This window comes from Protobothrops mucrosquamatus, unplaced genomic scaffold (genome assembly GCF_001527695.2).
Source record: "Protobothrops mucrosquamatus isolate PMUCROS unplaced genomic scaffold, P.Mucros_1.0 scaffold852, whole genome shotgun sequence".
NCBI lineage: Eukaryota > Metazoa > Chordata > Lepidosauria > Squamata > Viperidae > Protobothrops > Protobothrops mucrosquamatus.
In genome coordinates, this window is record NW_015387107.1 from 1 (window position 1) to 4,535 (window position 4,535).

The window sequence follows — 4,535 nt, forward strand, 5'->3', positions numbered from 1 at the left end:
TTTTTTCACCACAAAATTAATGGTTGGGAAGATAAGACAGGATAACTGCACACTGTCTTTTTTTTGGGAAATACTGAAAGCTGCCCACTCTCACAATGCCCAGATCTTGCTGCCTAATTCAGGGCAAGCAATGGAAGCTGTATGGCAGAACAGAAAAAGGAGGTAACACATTTCTTCCTCACTTTTTTCCCTTTTTTTTTGTTGGTAGTGAACTGATTGTTGGTTGAAAGCTGTGCTTTCTCCTCCTGCTGAGAGGGAAGGAGGCAGAAATACCCCAACCTTAGTTTTTCTCTTAGATTTCAGATATGAGGAATTTGGCTGTAATACCGTTCCCACCCCCCACCCCCCGGCCATGAAGCCTCAAACCAAGTTTTAGCTAATGGAAGAACAAAACTTTAGTTAGCAGGGTAAATATTGGGGATTAGCCTGGTCTCAAGGACTTGCCTAACATTGTTTAAGATCTTGTTTTTTAGTCTCCAGTCTCAAAACATTTGTTCTTCGATTTACCACAGCTTCTGGAAATTTCTCAGCAATTGGCTTGCCAGCTTGAGCAACTGGTGCTGATGTATGCTTCTTTCAGCTTTGTTTCTCTTGAAGACACAGACCCATTCAGGTACAAAGCATCCGTTAGGGAAAGGTTAGCTCTATGTACGTAGTGCGATTTATTTATTTATTTAAATTTGTATAGCTGTCCGTCTCAATTATATGACCCTGGGCAGCTTACAAGTCAAAACAGCAACAACAAACATTCAAATAAATAAAAATTAAAACAAATAAAAATTGTTAAAACAAATTAGCCAATGCAAGATGATGCAAGGCTAGACAAAAAATGTTTCAGAAGTGATCTTTGCTAATCATTCAAATGTGTAGAATTGGAGAAAATAGCCTTCCAAATAAAACCAAGATTTGGCACGTGCCACAAAGTACACATTTATAGTGTATTTTTGCTCCCTGAAGTACTCTTAGACAGAAAATTGAACAGCTTTTTAAAGTTTGCCTAAATATTCTTTTTGAAAATGTCTAAATCTAGGATGATCCTATTCCATTTTCAGGAATACTGAAAAGAAGCCTAAGGTTCCATTATGTTTTGATAACTTAGGTTCACATTCATAATTTTTCTTCAAAAGCTACTGGTTTATTTATTATTGTGAGAGCAAGAGGACTTGGCTCTTGGTTTCGAACCTGCCTATTGTCTCAACTTTCTTCTTCTGTACACACACAAACATATCTGTCACTCCGTATTTGTCTCAAAATCTCCACCAGCATATCGTGTTTCTTCTGTGGGAAATTTTGGATGAATGAGACTCGGCAACTTTCTATCTTTCGATACTGTATCTCAGCACCATACACAGCTGCTCATATTCCTCACAATCTTTATAAGAAGATGCGCTGGAACCTGGACATCTTGGAAGGTTCTGCTGCTCGGAATCAAACACTCCGGACAGAATAGTGAGTTGCTGTATATACTGAGGTTATTTATTTTATTTGTATTTATTTATTAAATTTATATCCTACCCATCTCACTGATAGGGCCACTTTGGGTGGTTTACAAACAGTAAAAGGATAAATATACAAACAGTTAAAGTTTTAAAAAGCTACATAAAAAACTAGAACCAAGAAGATGGACAGCACAGGGATAAGATCTTCATCTTACCCCATGAACTATCTCCAGTGGTGAGCAACTGGAAAAAGCAGGTTTTGGTACTCTTCTGGAAGGCTTAAAGGGTGGGAGCAGTTCTTGCCTCCAGTGGTAGAATGTGTGTGTGTGTGGGGGGGGGTATCACAGTAGAAAAGGCTCTTCATCTTGAGCCTACCAGCTGGGATTCTTTAGCAGGTGGTTTCTGTGATAGGCTCCTTCCGCTGAAGTGAATAGGGTAGGCAAGTCCCATTGGGGATACCCTGGACCCATGCACAAAGGGCTTTAAAGGTAAAAACCAATACCTTGAACTGGACCCAGAAACAAACTGCAGCCCACGCAATAGTGGTATTGTAGGTGCCACCCTAGGGTCCCCAGAACTATCTGCTGCTGCATTCCAGACTTGCTATAGCTTCCAAACAGTCTTTAAGCATAGCCTCATGTAAAATGCATGACAGCAATCCAACCGAGAGATAGCCAGGACATGAGTGACTTCCACAGGGCCTCATAATCCAGATAAAGGCATGACTGATCCACAACATGAAGTTGTGCAAAGGTCCTTCTAGCCACGACTTCCATGTGGTCTTTGAGCAGGAGTCATGAGTCTAGTACAGTGGTGGTGAACCTATGGCACGCGTGCCACAGGTGGCACGCAGAGCCCTCTCTGTGGGCACGCATGCCATCGCCCCAGTCCTAGGCCTTTAGCTGGGTTTTATAAAACCTTTTGGCTTTAGACCTCTGCTGCCATGTGCAAAAAAAAAAAAGGTTCAATCAATCAATCAATCAATTGCAACTTCTCGCATAAAAAAAACATCTCGCAAAGTTGGAATTGATTGATTGAACTTTTTAGTCCCACCCAGTCTGCCGTTACCACCGAAGCCATGCCCACCCAATAGGCCACACCCACCCGGCATCCGACAATACATAAGTGGGTTTTGAGTTGCAGTTTGGGCACTTGGTCTCTAAAAAGGTTTGCCATCGCTGGTCTAGGACAGTGGTGGCGAACCTATGGCACGGGTGCCAGAGGCGGCACTCAGAGCGTTCTCTGTGGGCACGCGTGCCATCCCCCCAGTCCTAGGCCTTCAGCTGGGTTTTATAAAACCTTTTTGCTTTAGGTCTCCGCCGCTGTGTGCAAAAAAAAAAGAGGTTCAATCAATCAGTCAATTTCAACTTCTCGTGGAAAAAAAAAAGATCTTGCAAAGTTGGAATTGATTAATTGAAATTTTTAGTCCCATCCAGTCTGCTGTTACCACCGCAGCCATGCCGACCCAATGGGCTACATCCACCCAATGAGCCATGCCCACCCAATTGGCCACACCCACCTGGCACCCGACGATGCATAAGTGGGTTTTGGGTTGCAGTTTGGGCACTCGGTCTCTAAAAGGTTCGCCATCACTGGTCTAGGAGAATCCTCAGGTTACACACCAGGTCTATCTGGGAGAGTGCAATCCCATCCAGAACTAAAGATGATAACCCGGATCCCAAAGCCCCTTGACCCACAGCACTCCATTTCACCAGAGTTCAGTTGCAGCCTGTTGTCCCCCATTCAGACTCCCACAACCTCGATGCACTGCAAAAGGGCAGCCACAGGATCACTTGAATCATCAGGGATGGAGATGCAGAGCTGATTATCATCTGCATACTGATATCCCATCATACGATGTTGGATAATCTCATCCAGCAGTGAGATATGACCCCTGTGGGACTTGTGGGGTCCCACAGGGGTCGGTCCTCTCTCCGCTCCTGTTCAATATTTATGTGAAGCCGCTGGGGGAGATCATTCGTGGCTTCGGGGTGGATTTCCATCAGTACGCTGATGACACTCAGTTGTACATATCCACCCCGGGCCCCCCTAACGATGCCCTTGACGTGATGACCCGGTGCCTGGAGGCCATGAGGGTCTGGATGGGGAGGAACAGACTCAGGCTCAACCCATCCAAGACCGAGTGGCTGTGGTTACCGGCGCCTCGGCATAGTCAGCTGATTCCATCGCTGACTATAGGGGGCGAAACATTGGCTCCCTCAGATCGGGTACGCAACTTGGGTGTCCTCCTGGATTCGCGGCTGACACTGGATGATCAGTTGGCGGCCGTNATTTCTTTTTAATTAATTTTAAATTTGTAATTGTCATTTATGTATTTTAACTGATTGTCAGCCGCCCTGAGTCCGCGAGGAGAAGGGCGGGATATAAATTTAAATATAATAATAATAATAATAATAATAATAATAATAATAATAATAATAATAATAATAATAATAATAATAATAATAATAATAATAATAATAATAATAATAATAATAATAATAATAATAATAATAATAATAATAATATATGGGGAGGGTAGATATGACCTGGCTAGGCAGATCATTTAACAACATTTTTCCCTTTCCATACCTCTGATGATGAAAGAATGGTGTCATTCCAAAGCTACTCCATATTATATCAATGTAATTCTTTCTTTGGTCTTAACTAATGTTTATTTCTTGAGTTTCCCAGAGGCTATTTGATCAGCCAACCACTTCACTGCTTCCATGCAATCTTGTCCTTGTGTTATAGCTACTTCCTATGCTTCCGTGATACAGGAGATGAAACAACTGTGAAAATGCAGAAGCTTTGGTCCATAGGACGCTGGGTGCCTTTAGATCCGGACAGTGAACACAGTTCTGATGTGCTATCCTGGTAGGTGTACAGAACTAGAGATAGGACATTGGCATAACACTTACACAGACTGATTTAATGTAATGGTGTAATGGTTAAGGCATCAGGTTGGAAACTGGGACACTGTGGATTCTAGTCCCACTTTGAGCAACTGGATGATCTGGGTCAGTCACTTTCTCTAGCTCGAGGAAGGAAGCAATGGCAAACTATTTCTGGAAAACCTTGCCAAGAAAACTGCAG

General features: G+C 43.0%; 1 protein-coding gene across 1 annotated transcript; it reads left to right on the forward strand.

Annotated features, from left to right (window-relative positions):
• Positions 1-512: 512 nt before the first annotated feature.
• On the forward strand, positions 513-4,320 carry LOC114922774 (UPF0575 protein C19orf67 homolog; the record flags this gene model as incomplete). The annotated part of the gene is made up of 3 exons (XM_029284698.1): positions 513-613; positions 1,264-1,449; positions 4,194-4,320. Coding segments are annotated over 3 exons (414 nt in total), but the record flags the coding sequence as incomplete, so codon positions are not given.
• Between the last annotated feature and the right edge of the window lie 215 nt (positions 4,321-4,535).